Below are 22,047 nucleotides of genomic sequence, written 5' to 3'. Positions count from 1 at the left end.
CTATCTATCTATCTATCTATCTATCTATCTATCTTCTATCTATCTATCTATCTATCTATCTATCTATCTATCTATCTATCTATCTTCTATCTATCTATCTATCTATCTATCTATCTATCTCTTTTCTTTTTCTGTCTCTCTTTCTTCCTCCAATTGCCTGCTCTCTGCTGGAGTTGTGGATTGACTTAAAAAGTGAGGGTGGCGCGACGGTGATGAGACGCCGCACGGGGAGTCGGGTCAGCACGCAGGGACTCCGCTGGGGAGAGGGGGAGAGATGGAGAGATGGAGAGATGGAGGGATGGATCGAGAATGTAATTTTAAATGAAAGTCTATTTAACCCGCTGTGAATGGCATGACCCTTATCCTCGCCTCAAAGCCCATCACTGTTAAAAGGATCATTTTCAGAATTCAATCCAAAATCTTCAGCAAGCTGCAATTTACTCTCTCATTCTGCCCCTCTCTCTCTCTCTCTCTCTCTCTCTCCCTCTCTCCCTTCTTCTTCTTCCTCTTCTTCTTCTTCTTCTTCTTCTTCTTCCCCTCCGTTAGGCCTATGTATCTGCGCGGACTAGACCATCGCAGCAAACGAAAAACAACAATATGTCCAGAAAATTGCACACGTTTTTCTTTTATCTATTTTTAAGCGATAGCTTTTTGACCCTTTTGTGATTTAAACTGAAGGAAGATAGCCATTGCTCTGTTTAGTTAAGGTGCAGGTAAACCCAACTTTTTTATTTTTTGTTTAACAGCCTCACAAAAATGTAACTGTAACTGTAACACTAATGAAACTGAATCTACATAAGTAAAATAATGCTTTTCTGATGAACCTTTTTGTGTAGCTAAATATAAAGTGTATATTGTTACCAATGGTTATAAGACACAACAAAGACAATAGTCATCGTGTTGTCTTATGCATTTATAATCACTCCAATTGAAACGTATAGGTGTCAAACTTCCCAGCTTGTTTACGCACGCACATCATTGTAATGGGTGTAATAACAATATAAAATGTTATGCCTATTCCTGCGCGGTCACAAACAGAATACAGACGGGTATTTAGAGTCGCTCTGTAATTTAGGGGCCACAATTTGATTCATTTATCCTCGCACTGTTATTAACCCTGAGGAAAAGGAGATGTCAGCCGCCATTTCAGCCAGCAGGACATCCGCGCTTTGTTTAAATGCGCTAATTACGCGCATACATTTAGAGGGGGACGGAATATAGTCTCAGCGCAATTTTCACATGTTCAATTTTCCGTTTATTTGACGTGCAGGTGAAGAGATGGCGAAAAGAGAGGCCGCCTTCCGTTTCATCCCCACCTCACCACCGCCTCCCCTGTATTTGCATAACATCCTAACTTGATAATATCCAGGGGAAACACCGGTTTGCGTGCTTTCTGTACCTTCAAAAGCTCCGACACTGCTGCTGTGCCACTGTGTTCTGCTCTGCAGGCCTTTTTCTGGTGCCATGCACCTTGGCCATTTAATTGAAACATATGCAACCCAGAAGAAGATTTGGTGTATTAGCCTAAAAACATGGCCTAACTACATGTACCAGCTCTTTCCTAAGTGATGCAGGTTATGTCTGCTCCTCTTCAGCTTCTCCAGTGAAAGCCACGGAGGTGATCAAGGCTAAATGATGCTCATCCTTTAGAACCAGTAGGTAGTGCTTTGCCTTGGGGGGGGGGGGGGGGGGGGGGGGGGGGGGGGGGGGGGGGGGGGGGGGGTCATTCAACTGGCGCCATCTCCTGGACGGAATAGCAAACTGCTTTATCTGGTAAGACCCATTTGTTATTAAAGCCTATAACAGAATTTCTGGGGAAAAAAAAGCATTGTTCTACCTGCATATTGCACAACCCAGGAATAGGAATAACGTCGTTTATTGGCAGTTGAAGCCCACATCCATACAAGAGACATGTATCTGTTATTTATTTCGCATTCCGATTTCTATTATCCAACAAGTGTCTCCATACGCAACACGTGTAAATACCGGTCCCCAATGCACTACTAATGCACCAACTGGCTCGTGGCCTTGGTGACAACGAGTCATCCTCCATCAATCCTCGCGCTCTGACATAATTGGACACTTGCTCTGCTCGAGAGGCCAAGCAGAAAAAGAAGGAAAGGAGGTATAGAGAGAGAGAGAGAGAGAAAGAAAGAGTGTGTGTGTGTGTGTGTGTGTGTGTTGGGAGGGGTGGGAGGCTTTTAAGGCGCGCGTAAGCAAAGTTAATTAGCGGTTATTAACAGCCAGCATAATGAGAGCGAGAGGGAGTCAATTTAATGACTTTGTTAGCGCGAGTTCAGAGCGACAGGCGATGATCGAAACAACAAAGGCGAGCGAGCACGCAGCCATCATCCGTAATTTCCAGCGGTAATGCGGTCTGATCAGAAACAAAGGGTTCTAATTTCGTTCAACTGACTCGATAATTTGTCCTTATGTAGGGAAAATAATTAATGACTTAATGCTTCAACAGAAGTAGCTTTCTTTGGGGGGGATTTTGGAGACCTCGTTTGCTCGAGAAGGTCGTAAGAAAATCAATTTCCAGGCCTATAATTATTTACATCACGAATTTAAAACGTGGATGTGTGCCCTTGCTCCCGGTTAGTTAGTGTGCAGAAGGGTGAGAGTCTATTAGCAAAGGATTGAGCCTCCAAATCTTCTTCCCTCAGATAAATTGTGTGTGGCAACAAATGAGCCTCTTGTCATAATGTGGTACTGTAGATTTTGCCAGGAGAACACAAAGAAAATCAAGCAGGATTTTAAAGGTGTTTAAAGCCACATGTGAAGAAGAATCAAACCCCAAAGATACAGTTCACATTTAAGACTCCTCATACCAATGTTGAAGGTTTTGGTGACAGATGATTGGCTACCGAGCTCAGCTGAATTGAAGGCCCTCACGTCTGTACCTGTTCCCGGTTATGTGCCAGGTTATTGTGGATACTGCATCACAAAATTATCTGAGGCGTGTGCGTCTTTACGCATGATTTCATCATTCCACAGATGGGTTGAGTCGGAGGAAAGATGTGAGCGCTATTATCGATTGCGGGAACATGAGCCGCCTGCGGGCCACTCTTGGATTCATGGCAGGTGCATAGGTCACCCACACGAGAGCGGCAATTTCACGGCCCCCATTGTCTCCACTGATTACTGCTTTGATCACAGGAATCAAGAGCCCGAGACTCTCGTAAACCCACTACGGAGTCCAGGAGCTCGCGAGCTGAAGAGGTCATCATCATCATCATCATCATCATCGTGGCCATCATCATCTGCCACATCATCATCATCATCGAGAGTTGACCATACAAACCTGGGGTGCCGTGTGTTTTCACAGCCACGTTGCCCTTTTATTGATTGCGTGCCTTAATTTTAATTCGATTGCGCGAGTGTCAAAAATTCCGCAAGAATCATCCTTGTAATGAGATAATCAAAGTAATATATGCAAATCAGTTATGTTGCCAGCTTATCAAAAACCAGAGTGCCCCCCCTCGAGTCTGAAGAAGTCCATTTATTCAGTTAGTGGCAATACCTTGCGCAAATGGCGCGATGCAAATGACAGTTGATTAGACTAAATTAAGAACCTCGTTTCTCCCTGACCTTGTCTGAGTTTTATGTAAATTATTTTTTCTTGCTTTAATGTGATAAAAATGCACTTTACACCCTGGCCTTTGTAAATCTGAACAATCTTTTCGTGAGAGAAACAATGGTCAGCCTCAAATAACTCACTGTTTCAATAGCTTGGATGTTTTTTTTTCGGACTCTGTCAGTCCATCTGTCTGTCTCTCACAAATCTCAGTATACCTTGACCCTGGTCCAGCTCCCACAGTGACAGAAAGTGTGCCGTTATAACTTCCTTGCTGTGGGGGAGTGTGCCTTGAAGATAGACTAGGTGTGTGTGCCTCTGAGTGTGTGTCTGCATGTGTGTGTTTACACAATTATGTGTACTCATGTGTGTACCATAACATATTGTCTTAGGGGACAGTGAGAGTGCAGTTGAGACTTCCTCTCTGTGGGGTGTGTGAGGCCTGTAGATGGGAAAGGAATAAATCCAATAGAGATTGCAGGGCTGCGCTGCCTCCCGCTGGGGACCCTCAGACTTGCAGGCCAGGATCGAAGTGCTTTTCTGCCCCTAAATTGGCCTGAGAGGCCGCTGGAGCAACCGAGCTACACCCCCAGCACTGGGACTGCCTACGACCTAATGATGGTGCTGGGGACAGACACATGCATACACAGAGACAAGACACGTGCAAGTGTACACACCGAAACTCACACACAATCATTGCCAGATTGATATAACATCAGTCACACACTTGCACCAGTCAAACACACACTTGGACAAGAAAGCCACACCAATATAAACACACCCTCCTTGTTCTCTGATGTTGAACATACTCATTCCTTGTCCGAAGACCATTCACCTCAAGTTTCCCTCTTCACATCTCACACCACCCCTCAAAACTACCTAGCTAAACTGCAGATTTAGAGGAGGCATCCTCACCACCTGTCCACACACTCCAGAGGGAGGGGTGAATGGTATAACTGGCACCACACTAAGTGTCTGGACTGATACACATTCCTGCCCTTTGGTTGCCCTACAAGGAAAACACCACCAGCAGCCCAGTGCCATTACGTTTCCTGCCAAACATCCAGCCACTGTCATTTTGGTTCGGTCCAGGGAGCTAATTCTATTCGCGATGAGGTGTCTGATGTGTTGCTGGGTCGGGTCCAGAGACAGTGTGACACAAAATCTTATAGCTGGAAATTTGTTGTGGCTCGGTACGCCTCATTACCTGCTCATAGGGTGTTTCATGTTAACTACAGCATGCCACCACATAGCTCATCTAGAGGGTAACAGGTTGCAGAATTGAATACAAATAATGTAGAACAAGGACCATTACAACTCACTTTGGACTGACAACTGGTTTTAGGAGGCCTGCATGGTGCGACTACCATATTGCTGCAGTGACCATAGCTTACAGGTCCCATGGCATGAACATTTCACTTTATGAGTTTTTTTTAAAACATTAATATGAGTTGGCCCACCCTGCCTATGGTCCCCAACTGGCTAGAAATGGCAGTAGGTGTAAACCAAGCCCTGGGTATCCTGCTCTGCCTTTGAGAAAATGAAAGCGCAGATGAACCGATCTGGAATCTTCCGCTTATGATGTCATAAGGGGAAATGTTGCCTCCCCTTTCTCTGCTTTTTCCGCCCAGAGAATTTGGCCCGCCCATTAGAGAGAGACATCATGGCCAGCAAACAAGCAAAGTAGGGCAGTTGGTCACAAGGCCACCTTGCCCCCCCCCCCTTTCCTTCTCAATAGTATTTAAAGCTATAGACACAGAAACGCTACGTCATAAGGTAAGCTCATTGAGGGGCTGGCTCTCGTGGCTGTAATTCTGCACCAAGGTTGAATTTTGGGAAAGAGACTTCAGATACAGTATTAAGGGACCACTAAGGCGTGTACAAAAACATCCAAAAAGCAGCATGTCATAGGACCTAATAACTACTAAACTAATACTGCTCCTTCTCTCATGCATGCAGTTGCATTATATACAATTAATAAACAATTTCACAACAACTTCCTGTCCTACAAAGAAACGGAGAAGTAAAGTTGAGAAAACATGCTTTTAAGTTTTCAAGCTGGCAAGCACTAAGGTTGTGATAGCCTACTTTAATTTAAAAAATACCATTATCATAAACCTGAATAATATCTAAAAAATGCTTTGAAAATGTAGTCTACAAACAAAATCTAATTAATTTTTTTAGGAACTTACGTAATTGACAGGACGATGGTTAATCAAAAGTTGAAACATTTCTTAACTACAGACAATAGCAAGGGGAAAAATAAAGAAGTAAATGTACTTTTAGCGTTAGCTAGCCATGTCTTGCTTTCTCAACATTTGACATAGCTCTATTACTTTAGCTGTCTTGTTGGCTGTCTTTCTTTCTTTCCTTTCCCATATATCAACATACTAGAGTTCAGTTGGCTTGGTTTTTAGCTCGTTTTTTTATATACTGCAAAACAAAGAAGCTGTTTTAACAGAAATTATACATTTCTATGAGAATTTTGATTATGATTCAAGCCCTAACTCAATTTTGAACAAATGTTTTCTGTTCATATCTTCTCCTTTGCTTCATGTGTCACATTACTCTCTTTAAGCAACTTAAGCAACCCTCGTCTCCTTCCTTGTCCATTTATCTTTACTTATCTTTACTGTACCACCCTACATCTGTTCTTTCCTTTCTTCTGTCCTCTACTATTTTCCACTTTGTATTTTCTCCCTTTCATCTCCATCACGCCTCTTGTCTCTAATCCATCAGCCCTTCTGTTTGTGGCCATTTTCATGTCTTGTTTTGATTTATAGCTCATCTGTGTATTAAAGAAGCAACTCATTTGGAGATTGTATTTCATTTGTACAGTATTTGCTCTGCCATAATTCAGCACAAATGCATACTAAATACCTTGAATGCAAACCCATGCATTACATACACATAAGCCACAAACAGATACACAACAAAATCCTTTTGACATCAATAATTGGTAAATCCTCTGATTAACTTTTAAGAATTGTCCTTAGAGTGCTAAAGTAATTGTGTTTGTGTGTGTCCTTTTTATTGCATGCACCCCCATCTCTTTAAAGCACATCTTTATAACCAAGCAATTCCAAAGCAATTTTCTCTGTGGGAGGAGAGTGTAATTTTCTATTCTGTGACACTGTGATGTGTAAGAAACTGGGAGCTGGCGCTAAAAGGCGTCTGTAGCGTGTGTCTTGATGTAGGTGTGAGCCGCTTTAATGGCCAATGCGGGGTGGGTGGCGCTGGTGGTGAGCGGGTGCATGTCAGAAAGGCCATCATTTAATGACTCCCAAATAGTGCCCTCCTCGTTAGAGCTATCGTCCTGGAAACACTAGGCTGTGAACCAGGAGAGCGCCACACGCTGCAACAGTCTTTTATCTTCCTATTAAACCATTTGCATAACATTACCGCAATAGATAGGATTCAGGAGATACTCAACCTACTCAGGGAGAGACAGAGAGGGTATACCTCATGTCCTTGCAAATCTAATCAGCGTTAAATAGAGCTGTCAAATGTGTGTGTGTGTGTGTGTGTGTGTGTGTGCGTGTGTGTGTGTGTGTGGTGGATGTCTCATGTCAGGAGTCATTTAACATTAAGCTGCAATAGTGTGTAACAGCGCTGTAATTACAAAATACAAGACTCTAAGCTATTACTTGTGACATACAAATACAGCAGTTAACTAGCAGTGATACACAAGATGAGAGGCCAGTTGGGAACAGATCACTTGTCATGTCCACCTATGTCCTTTACAAAGTTTTTGTATTGGAAGTATTTTTTCACCATATTGAGCAATTTTTACATTGTTGTAGCAACTAGTGATAGACTGATTTTATTGTCTGGCAGATATATTGGGCTGATATTTACGTTTTTACGTGTATTGCATAGGCCGATATGCGGTTTGCTGCGTTCGCAGATTGTTTTCTCCCGGTATTATTAATATTGTTATTATTATTGCACAGGCAGCTCTGTGTTGCAGGAGACGCTCCAGTTCACGTGCAGACCATGCACTGCCCCTCCACCACTAGCACCATGTTAAATTACAAATCATGCACTTCATTTCAATGGCTTATTTCAAGGTTTATTGTTTTCTTAAATTATTTAAATGTGGGGAAAAGGGACATTTTGTGATGACCTAATTATAACTTTTTTATGATATGTCAGCAATCATCATCAAGGCTGTGCACAGTTAACCGTATGCAGTGCACCCATTCATATGATGCACATTGCACACATAATTTGGGTGATATGAATGTAAGAGGATTGCATAATGACACTGATCTGTGTTTTTATTTCTTATTTTTAAAGAAATAGCAGAGCAGATTCTGAAAACAAATCCAGTGTGGCAGGGTTTACATTTTTATAATTTAAATTGAGGGAGAAAAAGTATTACTGGCTCCAAATATTGGCTCAAGAAAATCGGCAGCCCGAATCGGTCATCGGCTAAGGCTGATGAAAACCAAATTGGCATCGGCACTAAACAAATTCCATATCCGTCGATCCCTAGTAGCAACTCTACAGAATACAAATAAGTTGCCAATTAGAACAAAGCACATCACTACCATCAAAAGAAATTTGATGTGGTTTGTAATGATGGTTGAATTTTGTGTGATATCAGCAGAGCAGGAACGAGCAGGAAAGTGTGTAAGCACACTAATTGGTTGTTGGTACTCGCTACTGCTTGATTAATTTAATCAGAAGTACACAATACAATGCACTGCTCAAGCTCTGGTAAAAGCTGGTTTTTAACCACTAAAACACCGGCTATACAGTATATTGTCTTAAGTTTGATTATCATTTGAAAATCCCTGAATGTATCTGGACCATATAGATGATACATATTGTAAAGTATACTATATGTCTGGCATTGCAAAAGCAATAGTGCATGCAGGCTGACTTAATAACATATAATACCACAATTTTGGCAACAGAAAACGCCCTGCACACCCTGCAACAAAAATGTGCTTAAATTGACATTTCATTGGACTTTTCTGTTAGCTTTGTTGCACCTATTTTGTAATTCTTACTTGAGCATTGAGTTTGGGGACTTTACATTATTCCCAGAATAGATTCACCAAACTCTAATTAGGACCGAAAAAGACACATTGCAGTGAGTTTTTATTTTTTATTCATTTTATTTTTAAATATTTGAGTAGTACTTACAAAAGTACTTTAATGTCCATTGTATTAAGGTGGTAGAAGAAAGCAGATATCTGATACCATTGGCCAATAAAACCAAAGTAATACAATAATAGTAAACAATAGTAAGTAGATGTGAAGGTTTGTGCACTTGTGTTTGCTATGATAAAAGGCTAAAGATGCCACACAGAATATGCTTGTGTGTGTGTGTGTGTGTGTGTGTGTGTGTGTGTGTGTGTGTGTGTGTGTGTGTGTGTGTGTGTGTGTGTGTGTGATTGAGAGAGAGAGAGAGATAGATTGCTTGCATAAACAAGCAATCTCTCTCTGTGCTAGTCTATGCCAGGTGAGTGTACCATTTACCATCACGCCATAGAGTTCAGCAGGCATCTAATAACAAAGCATTTATGGCCCACTTACACATGCATAGATATAACTGTCAGTAGGCAACAATAGTCTCCTCTCTCCCATCTCCAGCTATTCCTACCTCTCCTAAAACACACAGGCAACCTCCGGATTGGACCAAATACTCTAGAATTCTATCATCAGAGTCGGGGATGAAATTAAAATCACTCAATTTCTTTCTCCATACAAGGAGCAGATCAATTTCCGGAGACGGGGACGTGATATTTTCCTGCCATTGGGCTTTCTCGTCTTTGGCACAGCACACTGACTGGGTGCCAGCGGGGGGCTCGGGCCTGACTGCACGCCTCGCCGGAGAACAGTTACTTCTGCTGCAGCGAGTTTATTTGCGCCTCGCTATGAGAATTGCCATCATTTACCTTTCCCCAACACCTCCCAAAAAGAAAAGAAATTGACAAGAGGGGAAGCGAGGAAAGACTGAGAGAGGCGAAATTGATTCTTTTTGATACATGCTGCATGGGGGACATTAGGTACCCCTCGTTTGACCATTTTTTTTCAAGAAATGAACTGAATACATTTTTGCCTAAAGTAATGTATAGGCCTTTTGGAGGCCTTCTGCTGTTGTTCGTATCAGGAACTCGCTGCAGCATGCAGAGGTTAACCTGTGTATTAGGCTGAGTTTTAGAAGACGCCAATTAATCAAGCAAACAGGGATGATAACTCATTTTAAATAAATCAGTGACTCAGCGTGTGTTAAGCATGACGAAGCTAAGGACATCTTAATGAACCTGTGGAGCATAAAATCCAGAGAGATGGTGGCCTCCAACTTTTCCGGCTGCTGACACGTTTGCCTTCATTGAAGTCTAAACACTTCATATTTGGAATTAACTACGGAAGGTAGGTTACAACAAATTTGGGACCGGGGGCCTCCACTAATAGATTTTTGTGTGTGTGTTTGTTTTGCAGGACGTGAGGCTATGCATGGCACCATTGTTTGCACAAGCAGTCCCAGGGTCACCACAATTTGACCATAATAGACTAATAGTGTGTCTGTAGGCACCATCATGTGTAGGCTGCTTATTTATTATTACTTCATTACAGTCTATATAGGCCAGTAATATTTATATTACTAGCTTTAATTAGTTGATGATAATCTAGAATATTCTCTTCTTCTGCTATAACATTCTGACAGGATTACAGATGCCTGTGAAACCAAAACCTGAGACACAGTCTTTCTTTCCATCGTGAACTGTATGATTTAGGTCCTAATTGTTACCTGTCTGTTGCATTTTAAATGCAGTCTTGGTTCTTGTTTGTCTTGGCAGTGAAAATGATCCTTGTTTGCCCATCCAACCCCGTCTTTAAAACTTTGCATGAGACCCTGCTGTTGCGTCACAGAGCCTGTCGAGGCCTAATTAAACCCAGATTGAGAAAGAGCATAAATCCAGCCCTCTTTCCCACGTAGTTTATAAACTGGCGTGCACGCGCCCTGCAGTGGATTTTGGTCGAGGGGAGTTGCGAGTTAATTTGTAACCACTGAGACACTTCAGGACGCTCTAGGGAGGTTTAACACGCATCACAATGGCTGGATTCAAGGTAAGGCAGCGTTTACTATATTTAACATTATTTGTTATTCTACGATCGCGACATCTTTAACTACAACAGAAGCAGAACGGCTGGCTGGAGGGTGGCGTTGCATTCGACCAATCAGAGTGGTGCATTCAGCAGCTGCCCAGCTGTGGTCTGAGACGCCTCTACAGCTTCACAGAACAGGAATATTTCAGTGGCAAAAGTCTCATTTCCGTTTAAAAACAACAACATTTTACATACATGTATTTTAGTAACGGCCATTAAAAGTTAAAGTTCCAAACCTCCAAACCATTTTGTGCAGCATGGGCTCTTAGTGTAGGCTACATTAAATATTTCACTGGCTTTTTGATGCAAAAACACTCTTATAATGTATTTCAGAAGCCCATAATGTCTAAGGCGTTGGTGGAGTGTTGTGTGAGCTCGTTGGCGTACGTTTTCACTCAAAAGCATCTAAGAATGAACGTGACTAACTGACTTGTGATCTGATTTTGATCGACAGTTAAGGCAATTTTAACCTTTTTGCCAAATGTTGTTGTCTTGCTACTCTTAGTTGATTAAAATATTACGTAACATTTTTTCTCGAGGAACAAACTGGAGACTCAAAAACGATTTCCCATGCCCAACACGCATGCACGCGCACATATGGAACCCATACATGCCTGAGCATGCTTTTTTGCTGATCAATAATGACTCAGCAAGATTTTTTTACATTGTGCCAAGTTTCTCTATTGTAGGGGAAGACATAGTTCATTCATAGTTGCTATCAGTGCCAGTGCAGTGCAGAAGAATAATTCTATCATAATTGAAAATATTGATCAAAAAGTACTGTGGATAATTACTCTGTCGCTGTAGCAAAATAACACAAATAATGGATGACTGCAAGGGGGAAATTTGGCATAACTGCAGTTTGTTTTTATCATAGATCTAATGTGAATCAATATGACAACAATTAACAAAAAGACAAGCCTTAATGACAAGCCTTCCAATTTAATTATAACCAGCATGAACACATTTATCCTGCATTACAATGAAGCCGTGTGGTGTTTACGTGTGATTTTTTATTTTATTTTTCACTTTAACTTGGCCTAACTTGAATGTCTCTTGCAGTATATGAGCGGTTTTGGGAACGAGTTCTCTTCTGAAGACCCTCGCTGTCCTGGATCTTTACCTGAGGGACAGGTAACACACACATCCACAAAAACGCATTGGGATCATTATTTAATTACTAATTTTGCTAAGATATTTTGCTTAATGAATTGCATTGGAGTTAGAAGGTGTGACTCTTTCATAGTCAGCTTCAGCATGCCCTTCTGCCTCACATCTATTGAGTCATTACTAATCATTTGACTAACTGGCCTTATGTGAGAAAAAAAGAACAAATCCAACTCTATCCTCTGATTCAGACACTAGCCTGGCTCCACCCTTCTACGTGCTTCGGCTCAATTTTAATTTCCTTCCGGAACTACTCTGTACTAATGTAATGTACAAGAGCCTGGTAGGACCAGGCTATGCGGACACATCACATATCAAAATAACACCCTGTCTTAACACCCTGTATTCTCTACAGAACAATCCTCAAGTCTGTCCCTATGGCCTCTATGCTGAGCAGCTCTCGGGCTCTGCCTTCACCTGCCCGCGGCCAGCCAATAAGAGGAGGTCTGCATCTGTTCCTGACATTTAAATCAGCTCACTTACCACTGGAAGACCAAAAATGAAGATTAGACATAAGGCGTGACTTAACATTTGTTATTTTTCTTTCTCTAGCTGGTTGTACCGCATTTTGCCGTCTGTCAAACATAAGCCTTTTACCGCCGTGTCCAGTGGAAATCTAACAGAGAACTGGAACGAGGTGGAACCTGAACCCAACCAGGTATATAAGAGCTCCGAGTTTCTACTAATTTTGTCTTTGCTATAAGTACAGAAACTGAGTCTTGTTAAAGTGTCTGAAAACACGTTTCATGTTCTAAATGATCCCTAAAACACTTGTCTGTCCCAAAGAATTCCTTTAAATTCTCTGTAATATACTGAATGAGTAGATTCTGATTCTGAGGTTTCTCTCACAGCTGAGATGGCTGCCGTTCACCATCCCCAAATCTACAGAGGAGAAAGTGGACTTTGTGGCTGTAAGTCCCCCCCCCCCCGCCCCCTTTCCATATTGTTTTATCATTAAAGGTGCTCAGTTCACTAATTGGTATGTTTCAGGGTCTGAATACTATCTGCGGTGCCGGAGATTCCAAATCTCGCAACGGCATTGGCATCCACGTGTACGCCTGCAACACCTCCATGGTTGACAGGTGAGTGTGTATTTGTGTGTAAATATGTAAAAAAATAGATGCAGTTCCACGGTAACACTTTACAATAAGGTACACAAAAAAGGATAGTTACTGTTTTTGAAAGAGTAACGAGTGATTAGTTACCCTTTTCAGAAGGGTAGTTACTTTTTTTCAACAGGGTAGTTACCTTTTCTCAGAAGGGTATTGGATGAGAAGTTGAAAAGGGGTAACTAACCTTCTGAAAAAGGGTAACTAATCATTTAATACCCTTCTGAAAAACCGTAACTAATCATTCGTTACTCTTTCAAAAACAGTAACTACCCTTTTTTCTGTACCTTATTGTAAAGTGTTACTGAAGATTATTTCCAATCTCTCTCTCTTTCTCTCTCTCTCTCTCATTCTCTCTCTCTCTCTCTCTCTCTCTCTCTCTCTCTTGGTCCAGGTGCTTCAACAACTCAGACGGAGACTTTCTGATTGGTGAGGGAAATGGCTGTTGGTGGTTTTTACTGTGATTCATCACAAGAACAATGATAGCTCAATCCTTGGCCCTACTTCTTCAAATTCAGCTTTCTCTGTTTGTCGCTCTAGTCCCCCAGCAGGGTAAGATCTTGATCACCACAGAGTTTGGGAAGATAATGGTCGAGCCGAACGAGATCTGTGTCATCCAGGTGAGATCTGTGCTTTTCATTTCCACAGTTTTCACACAGAAATGTACCACTACGTGTACCCCCAAACCCACTTACCATATTTTGAAAGACATGGTTTGGTACTTTTCAAAAATTATAGTAAAAATAAATAACAGTAGAAAGAGGTTTGAGCTGCAGAAAGCCTGACCAGCAGGATGCGAGTTGTCCCAAACACATTAGTCCATGAACCCATAAGACATGGGATTCATAACAGCAGTTAATTTCCCCTCACCACCACTTCTTCTGTGTTTTTTCCAGCAAGGGATGCGCTTCAGTGTGGATGTGTTTGGGGAAACCAGAGGCTACATACTGGAGGTGTATGGAGCCCATTTTGAACTCCCTGACCTGGGACCCATAGGTGTGTGTCTGTACTATGTCTCTGAGTGTGGATATGTGTTGTGTATGTTCATCTTTTCTTTAAAACTGCCATCAACCTCTTTGATTATAGTACCTATACTACCCAACTACCTATAGTTGTCCAAAACATCTCAACAACTATTGAATGGATTGCCATAAAATTTGTTCAGGCATTTATGATGTAGTAATAGATTGTATAACATCCAGTTGTATATTAAACTGGGACTACAAGTATGTGTAGGGGCTGCATGTCTAGTTGTCATAGAATACTAAGCTATTCAAATAGCTTGCAAATTGTAATAATTAGCATGGTTTTATTTCACTTAGACTAATAGCAGGTTTGATTTGCATTGAGAGATGATTTTATGGAAAGTACCCCATGCCAATCTCTAGGTGAAGGGTACAGTATGTGATGGTGTGAGGTTAATTTAATTCCAAAGGCTGAGGGAACTTTATCAGGATGCATGGTATCCTGGATCCATGAAATAACTAGCCTTGGAATTTAACATAGGAAAGTGTATACTTATGCCCCCTGTATTTTAGGGAAGAACATTTATTCATTTACAATACATTAGTCAGTCACATAGCAAATTGGTGTCCTTAAAGGTTGGATTTTTCCTATGTGTGCCTGCTCTACCAACTGAAATAACCCAGCCACATAAAGAGAAAGACACTTATGAGTTTTAAGGCCCCTTAGCCCTAATCAAGCCAATTCCCCAGCCATATAGTCAAGCAACGGAGAGCACATTTCATTCTTTTCAGAGATAAAAATGTCATTATGGACAATACATTGGTTTATGACAAAACAGCTGCAGAACAAATGACGGTTCCATCAGCCACAGCTGTACTTTGTGTTTAGGCTTAACAGACGTTAGCACACAAACACGCTAAACTACAACAGTGTATCATGCATGTAAACATCTAACTTGCTAAACATGAGCATGTAAGCATTGTCATTGTGAGCACGGCTGCGTGCTGACATTAGCATTTAGCTATGTACTGCTGTGCCAAAGCAGTGTGTAGAATTTCAGTGTTTTGTGTACTGTACAGTATGTGTGCATATGTGTGACCATGCATGTACTGGATGTTTTGCAGGAGCCAATGGTCTGGCCAACCCAAGGGATTTTCTGTGTCCAGTTGCTTGGTATGAGGATCGCACAGTGGCCACAGGTTACACCGTCATCAACAAGTACCAAGGAAAGCTCTTCTCCTGCCAACAGGTGTTTTTTGGTGATATTTCAGTTTTTGTGGGTTAGTACACTCAAATGTCCGCAGACACATATGGCATACTTGCCCTATTACCTTATTTTGGTTTGCATACGCTTCAGTAAACACCATTGAACCGCATCAAAACAGGAAACTTGTCAAGTGAAGCATGTGATCCATTAACTGCTCCTGCCAATTGAATTGCCATCCCTGATGATTTAATATCCAAGTGTTAGCTGTTATCCATTCAGCAAGTTTCCGCCTTGGCTCTTTTATGAGCCTTAATCACTCATAATTAGTTAAGGCATTCTAGAGTTCCAGACCGTGTACCTGTGAAGCTTCGCTTTGTAGTAAAAAATCTTTTTCCAAGTTAAGCATTAATTTCAGCATATTTCACTTGGGGAATGATCCCACCCCTCCCCAAATGTCCTGTTGGGCGCATAATTGGATCAACACATACTGTCTGACAAGAGGTTTTTCTACTGAGACAGGAAGGAGGTGGGAGGAGAGTTTTTTTATGAGGCAGGGGTAGGGGGGTTGTAACCGTGGAAACCATGTCAAACCACACTTATATTATTCCTTGTATAAACTACACAAGGGCAAGATAATGTCTTTTTTGTAGCAAAACAAACATTTTTTCTCATCTCACTCGTTGCCTCTACTTGAGTATCTGTGGCCTGTTCTGTGCTGGGTGTCGGAGGTGGAAGCGGCTCGCTTCACCTGACACTCTTTTCCTGGTGTCCACTCTTCCCCGAGCGAGGAGGGTGAGGCTACAGGGGTGAGAAAATGTGGTGGGGAAATGTGGGGAAGATGCTGTTGCTCCTGTCTGGTCCTGCGGTTTTGTTCACCCGCAGAGTGCTGAAATTGCTCAAATTAACTTATTATTTGCTCGACTGGGCCAATATGTTTGTGTTTTGTGTGCATGTGTGTGCAAGCGCTTGCACTCCTCCATTTTTTTTTCCTTCACTTTAATCAAATGTAGTAGAGTTACCACAGATGAATGTCCAAGATGTGCACCGGGTTTCCTGAAGGCCTGTTGGTATGGTAACTACAGTTAATCTGTATGGTTAAGGTTTGCTCTTAGTGTTTATTAGTTATGTAATTTGTATGACTTTACTTCCGCACATGTTTGTGTATGCATGTGTTTTATTGTTTGTTTTGTGTACTAGCTGTTCATGTGTGGAAGTGTACCTGAGTGTGTGTGTGAGGAGCACGGAGGTCACTAAGAATGCAGTTTGAGTTGTAATGAACTATATTGATTTTAGAGCTGCTGTTGAATGTATTTTTCGCAGTGGCATTATCAGAACAGAGAAACTATATGAAATTGCTGTGGTTTTAACAATCAAGATAAAGAAATATCTCTGCAACCACTGTTACTGCTGCCCCCCCCCCCCCCATAACTGTGCTGCTGCATCAAAATGCTCAAAGTTTGGGAAAGTTTGATTGGGAACCCAATTACCCCATAATACCTGGAGCCTAGTATCACAAAGAACAGGGGGAATTAAAGAAAAGAAAGAAGCACACCCTCTTTCACAATCAACCCTTTTCATTATGACCATTTTTTTCTCTTTATGTCAAGAAGTACTCTCTGGGAATTTAAGATTACAAAGACATTATTCATTATTCCTTTTGAAAAGCTCAATTTAAAGTCTCTTGTGTTTATCGCTTGGGCAGACTCGTCTCATCTGTTTGGTTCTGTGCTCTGCACGTAGGATTTCTCTCCATTTAATGTGGTAGCTTGGCACGGGAACTACACACCTTACAAATACAACCTGGAGAACTTCATGGTTATCAACGCTGTGGCCTTCGACCATGCGGTGAGAGTCATGTTTAAAGACACACTCTAAAATACTACACTATTTTTCAATATACTGTATGTACAAGAAATTAATGAATTTAGCTTTGCTTTATGCCTTTCTTAATTCTCAAGTCGCATATTGATCTTCCTCTAGGATCCATCTATCTTTACTGTGCTGACTGCCAAATCCACGCGACCAGGTGTGGCCATTGCTGACTTCGTCATCTTCCCCCCTCGGTGGGGTGTGGCTGACCGCACCTTCCGTCCACCATACTATCACCGTAAGACCCACACATACAAAAAGACTGAATGAGACAATGGATTTTGAGAAGTAGGTAGTTGAGATATGGCTAAATTTGAATCCTTATTTGAATGGAAATGTCCAATTCTGTCTAGTGAAGCTCATTGTAGTGTATCATGCAAATAATACAAGCCAGTCAAAAGCTGAAATGGCCATTTACACATCCAGTTTCAAGACAGCAGGTGATAACAATCCACCTGCTGTATGGCCACAGCACCTTTTGTCTGTTTTCACCAAAGATATACAAGGCCATCTTGTGGAAATCAGTGCATTTCATTCAGCAAACTGTACACGGTAGTGTGGTTACAGCACCTCCTGCTTGTCACTTTAGGTAACTGCATGAGTGAATTCATGGGTCTGATCAAAGGCCACTATGAGGCCAAAGAGGAAGGATTCCAGCCAGGAGGGGCAAGCCTCCACAGCGCGATGACCCCACACGGCCCGGACACCGAATGCTTTGAGAAGAACAGCGCCGCTGAGCTCCAACCTGAGAGGGTGGCTGAGGGAACCATGGTAAAATAAATATACATATAAAGCTTCAAGGTGGACTAGAGAAGCAACATTACAAGTTGGAAATCCAATCAGTGCCACCAGTAATTATATCTGTTACATGCATTGTCTTCCCTTCCTTCAGGCTTTCATGTTTGAGTCATCCTTCAGTATGGCAGTGACCAAGTGGGGCTTACAAACATGCCAGAAACTTGACAAGAGCTACTACCAGTGCTGGGAATCTCTCCGCAGCCACTTCAATCCCAACTGGAAGCCCAGCAAAAAGTAGAACAAAGTGACATGAAATCCGAACCAAATATCATTGTTATACAAAAGACCAGTTTATGGAACTTGGCTTTCTTGTGTTGTTTAATGAGATTACAGAAGGTGTGACATCGTTTATTTTTTGCAACTAGGAATTGAGTTGCAAAAGATTCATACAAAGATGTGTTATTAGTCATAAATTACGCTGCATAAATAGTTTCTGTACGTGTAACTGTACAGGTCCATCATGCTCAACACGTATGCCTTCTGCGTGGCTCAACTGCTGTACTGTCACTGTTTGGAAATTAAATCAAATTGAAATACGCCATTTAATGGAAACTTTAATTTCCTGGAAAACTGAATATTAATATTAAAATTATGAGATATAAGAAATTTTACTTTTTCAAATTTTTTTCAAATAACAAGGCAGACTTATGAGCAATACAACGCAGCCTTTTCACCTCAACACACCCCCAGGTTTTGCTGATGCAGTGGTCTGGTATGACTTTTAGCTTGTGGTGGCTAATGTTGGCAAACTTTAGATATTTCTGTAGAACAGTCACTGAGTCATTTTACTGACATGAATGTTCTTCTATATTGTGTCAAAATGATCCAAAATTCACTATTAACCCATAATTGTTATGTGGCCACAGTGGTTGTTTAGCAAATGACAGTCACATACAGTCTCCCTTGAAACTGACTTACTCAAGGGCCCAGCAGTAATCGCTGATGATGATGATGTGTATCTCGTTTACTTTTCCTGTGCACATTTTAATGTATGTGGCAAGGGATTTTAGCTGGTGATCTTACTGTCATCAACAATGTTTTCCTGTCAACTAAAATGTAAATTCATTCTTGTTGTCTCCAAGGTGAGCCTCCCTGCCCCAGTGTCTACTGGGTAAAATGCCATTCTAATACTTGTGTCTCTACCCTGGTCTGTGAACATGTAAATTGTGCCCACCTTCACAATATCAGGTTTCCCCACTTTTGCCTCACCAATCCAAACCACATGACGGTTTTTGACAATATAATTTTATTTGGTTAATTATAATTACACACGCAATGGCAGCACTAGAACATAAAGGAGGTCTTTAGACACCTGCGCATCATGATGACAAACTGAACTTGCGCTCGAGGGTTCCAGCCTTAATCTGCTCTTCCTTCCTATCCTGTAAAACAGACGACAAACAGACGACGGGTTAATATAGTTTCCATGGCAACAAAGTCACATCACACTCTTCACCTTTTCAGACATTTTCTCAATAGCATGTTTCATGAGCGTTTTTTTCCTTCCACAGAAAGAGGGAGAAGACCATGATAGCCCAGCAGCGTGACAATTGCACCAAATTTTCTCTAAAACTTCTATTGGCAAGGATTTAGAGGGTGAATCTCCATGACAATGGGGAGGTAAATGAAAGCAGGCAGCATTTCAAATGAAGCGTTTATTTCAAATGTGATGCGATGACAAAAAAAAAATCCAGATCAACTGCACACCTACAACAGAATAAGGTGCCCAAATCCTCAACTAAATATATTTTCAGATCTATGATGCCATTCATGACCAAGTACCACATTTTTTAACTATTTAGGCGTCAGTCTATAAAATTGGCTAATAAAATGTACTTTAGTGCTATAACATGGTAAAATCCCCTAGTGTGTTGTACTCATGCCAATATGGTGTATATGCATATCAAATAAAGCACTGCTGCTTTGCCCACCAGGCACAGAGTATTGTTAAAATAACAGCAGAAATATGCACTGCAAAGAAGACAGCAGCAGGGATTGGAAATAAAGCTCAGACATCTGTAGCACAACGGCACTAATTGACAGAAAGGACTTTGACCTAAATATACCAACAATTTTTGGGAACATCTTGTCTTATTTGATTTTTGTTTCTTATATTTGTTTGTAGTCTGTCAGTCTTTCTTCTGAGGACAGTCAGTGGGCCAACACTAAATGGTTCTCTAATATATATTAACATGTGCCTCTGAATCTGTATTAAAGAGACGTTAGTTATGCCAAAATCTGGTGGTAATTAAAATCTATTGTTTAAGGAGACACCGGTAGGTTGTACCATTTATTCATTGACACTGAAAATCAAGCGTGGTCAGTGCATCTTGTCTCATACCCTGTCTGTCTTGAAGACGTAGTAAAGGACGAAGAGGGGCACAACTCCAAACATGGCACCCATCAGAGATGTCTTGAAAGTGGGCTTGAAGGTTAAGTAGGGGTTAGCGCGTGCATACACCCAGCGTGTCAAGGCAGGGTCTTCCTGTAAAGACAGAAGTATGAAATCCAATTTCAATGATCGCCCTGTTTAAACGGAATTCTTGCAGTTGAGAAAAAGTTCATAGTCAAAAAAGGATTTACTACAACAAGACGAGAGCATAAAATATAAAGTATGACAATGATGATAACAATACAAAATTGTTGGGATACCGACCATCTACCCTAAAGCCCTTTATTTTCATTAACACAATGAAAAATCAAAACAAATTCAAACAACTTTAGGAGGAACAAAGGGAGAAAACTCCAGATAAGCAACCGACAAGGGATCCCTCTGCCAGGAGTCAGGACAGACCTTTTTCATAGAGTTTTAACATGTTTTGTTAAAAAACGGAACAGGTGTAAAAGAAATGATGGCTAAATTCCATTTAGCTTTTTGATTTTAAGGGTCATAGTATTGTGCATGCTGGCTTACTGTCACAGCTTAATAGGACCCTTGAATAAAGATCATGCCATCGTTAATATTATCTGTAACACCTGTGCTTTTCTTGCTATGGCGAGTCAAAATGTCTGCTGTGAAAAATGCCAGTGTGTATAGAATAGACAGTCGTTGACGTAGTGCTTCAATACAGAGAAACGCAATGACAATGACATGTATTAAGTAAATATATAGTGTGACGAGTTGACTAGTTTCATGTACCCTTGTATGTTTCTTTCAGTATGTTAGTGTTAGAAGGGACATATGACCGTGCAAATGTTGTATTCTTCTACAACTGCGAATAAATAGTTAATTGAGGTTTCCATGATTGAAGCAGCTGGAGAGATGCAGTCTGCGCTAGGCTCAGTTTAGTTGCAGAGTTGAAGGGGACAGCATGGTAGGTAGCAATTATCTCAACTTTTTAATTTTACTTAAAGTAGCATTTTCAATTGGTATGCATTAACTTTCTTTAGCATGTGGCAACACTGTAGAAGCTATAGCATACTACAGAAAGAAACAATAGACAGTAGAGCGATGCTGTAACGTTAGTTTAGTCAAAAATAAAAATTCTACATGACACAACATGCACATAAGGAAGCGACACTAAACTATACCAATATTATTTAGTATTACAGGATTCGTGCTACGGTTAGCAAGCAACGTCGTTAGCCTAAGCTATTTTCAAGGGTGACATTGCTCGCTAGCGGGCAGCCACTTACAATGAGCTCTTTTCTGTGAGGGTTATTGAGTTGCGTCTGATACTGCCTCTTTAGATTTGCTCGTAGTGCTGCCCTCTGTTCTTCGGAACGCCGGTGATTCGGCGAAAGGTTGAAATACTCATTTGGGTCCAGTGTTTTGGGCCGACTAGCCAAGGGCGCCTCTCGGTAGTCCGCCATGATTGTTTGATGACGGATGGAATGAGGCGAACGTGAACTCGTGAAATCTCGCGTTCAACGTCCGAATCGTCACCATAGCAACATCAAACGTTCTCCCCCTGCGTGTGTCTAGCGAATGAAACAATGAGCGCAAATAACGTAAATCAAGAAAAGGACGACAGTGTTCTGGCTGAAAGCCATGATGACTTTCAGTATGAAGAAGTATCTCTAGAAGATGACTGGAGTTTGACAGAAGGGGAGGAAGATTTGGAGGCAACGGTGAAAGCTATCCAAGACCGGGCAGAGGCCGGTGCTGCTGCTGCTCCTTCTCCTGCTCCGGCTCCTGCTCCTGCTGCGGCTCCCAGCCCCAACGCGACCTCAACCTCACACCAAGCCGAGGCCGTGGATGACTTCTTACGCAACTTTCTCTTTCATAT

The 22,047-nt window shown here is 41.5% G+C and overlaps 2 protein-coding genes across 2 annotated transcripts; one reads left to right on the top strand and one right to left on the bottom strand.

Moving 5' to 3' along the window:
- Positions 1–10,445: 10,445 nt before the first annotated feature.
- On the top strand, positions 10,446–18,105 carry hgd (homogentisate 1,2-dioxygenase). The gene is made up of 14 exons (XM_034862164.1): positions 10,446–10,663; positions 11,765–11,836; positions 12,225–12,313; positions 12,422–12,527; positions 12,721–12,780; positions 12,860–12,951; positions 13,373–13,407; positions 13,519–13,598; positions 13,875–13,974; positions 15,069–15,193; positions 16,892–16,996; positions 17,132–17,258; positions 17,610–17,791; positions 17,913–18,105. Exons 1-14 carry the CDS (start codon positions 10,649–10,651, stop codon positions 18,054–18,056), a joined length of 1,332 nt encoding a protein of 443 aa, XP_034718055.1. The 5' UTR covers positions 10,446–10,648; the 3' UTR covers positions 18,057–18,105.
- A 941-nt stretch (positions 18,106–19,046) lies between these two features.
- ndufb4 (NADH:ubiquinone oxidoreductase subunit B4) lies at positions 19,047–21,710 on the bottom strand. Its single transcript, XM_034862166.1, has 3 exons — positions 21,455–21,710; positions 20,160–20,303; positions 19,047–19,200 (listed from the first exon to the last, which is right to left on the bottom strand). The coding sequence occupies exons 1-3, from the start codon at positions 21,629–21,631 to the stop codon at positions 19,138–19,140; spliced, it is 384 nt and encodes a 127-aa protein (XP_034718057.1). The 5' UTR covers positions 21,632–21,710; the 3' UTR covers positions 19,047–19,137.
- Between the last annotated feature and the right edge of the window lie 337 nt (positions 21,711–22,047).

Source organism: Etheostoma cragini, chromosome 22 (genome assembly GCF_013103735.1).
Source record: "Etheostoma cragini isolate CJK2018 chromosome 22, CSU_Ecrag_1.0, whole genome shotgun sequence".
In the NCBI taxonomy this organism is placed as follows: domain Eukaryota; kingdom Metazoa; phylum Chordata; class Actinopteri; order Perciformes; family Percidae; genus Etheostoma; species Etheostoma cragini.
Note: the sequence above shows the minus strand (reverse complement) of the source record. Positions and strands in the feature narration are given on the sequence as shown.